The 974-nt window shown below is 30.2% G+C and overlaps 1 protein-coding gene across 1 annotated transcript; it reads left to right on the forward strand.

The window, feature by feature from the left end:
• Nucleotides 1–324: 324 nt before the first annotated feature.
• On the forward strand, nt 325–591 carry BDCG_17807 (uncharacterized protein; the record flags this gene model as incomplete). The annotated part of the gene is made up of 1 exon (XM_045426865.1): nt 325–591. One exon carries the CDS (start codon nt 325–327, stop codon nt 589–591), a length of 267 nt encoding a protein of 88 aa, XP_045282582.1.
• Between the last annotated feature and the right edge of the window lie 383 nt (nt 592–974).

Genomic DNA, 974 nt, shown 5'->3' on the forward strand with positions numbered 1-974 from the left:
TGATTTATTTTTTGTCAGTTTTTCTCTCAAAAACTGTCATATCATCTGATTTATTATTAATTGATATCATACTTTTCCTCACTGTATCTCAAGAAAGAGATTGTAAAGATTTTATTGATTTATCTTAAAAATCAATTTTAGTTTATTAGATTCTCTTCAAAAATCTAACCTAGTTACTGAACTAGTGTGAAAAAAATCAGGTGTTTTATACACAAAAGTCTTTTATTCTTCTTTTGAAACAGTCTGACCAACTTTTCAATTGAAAACAGACTTAGAAATATCTCAATTGAAACAGTCTGACCAACTTTTCATTGAGTGAAAACAATGAGTTCAAAAATACACTCAGTTGATGTGAAACAAGATGCTTTCTCAAATGCTATTTCTGAGATTGAAGTTCTGAAGAGAAGAAAGAAAGAAGAAATAGAGAAACAACAAGTTCTTGAAATACAGGAACTTGAAAAAGCAAGCAAGATTCTTGAAAAGCAGTGTCTGAGTGAGATGAATGAAGAAGTTCTGTTAATTCTTCATACTCAGGCTAGACAACTACAGAAGATGATCAAGTTCAAACTTGAAATCTCAAACACAGTTTAAAAAACCTTGAAAATTCCTAGTACAATTACTGACTCTTCATCTTACTCTTCTTCTTTCTTTCTTTCTACTTCTTCTTCTTCTTTGAATTAGAAGAAAACATATGCTCAAGCAGCTGAATCTGCTGTCTCTAAATCTGCTGTCTCAAAACCTGCTCAAAATTCTGAGAAAACTGAGAAGAATACTGCTCATACCTCTATTCATAGAAAAGTGAAAAAGAAAATGTAAAAAGAGAAAAACTTTCAAATCTTCAGAAATAGAAGACTTATTCTCAAAGTCTCAAATCAGGACATTCTGCAAAGAAACAAGCTAAACTCAAATCTCATTTTCAGAATTAGAAATGAAATTAATCAGCAGTTCTTTTCTCAGTTGATGACTGATATTAA

Source organism: Blastomyces dermatitidis (genome assembly GCF_000003525.1).
Source record: "Blastomyces dermatitidis ER-3 genomic scaffold supercont1.11, whole genome shotgun sequence".
NCBI lineage: Eukaryota > Fungi > Ascomycota > Eurotiomycetes > Onygenales > Ajellomycetaceae > Blastomyces > Blastomyces dermatitidis.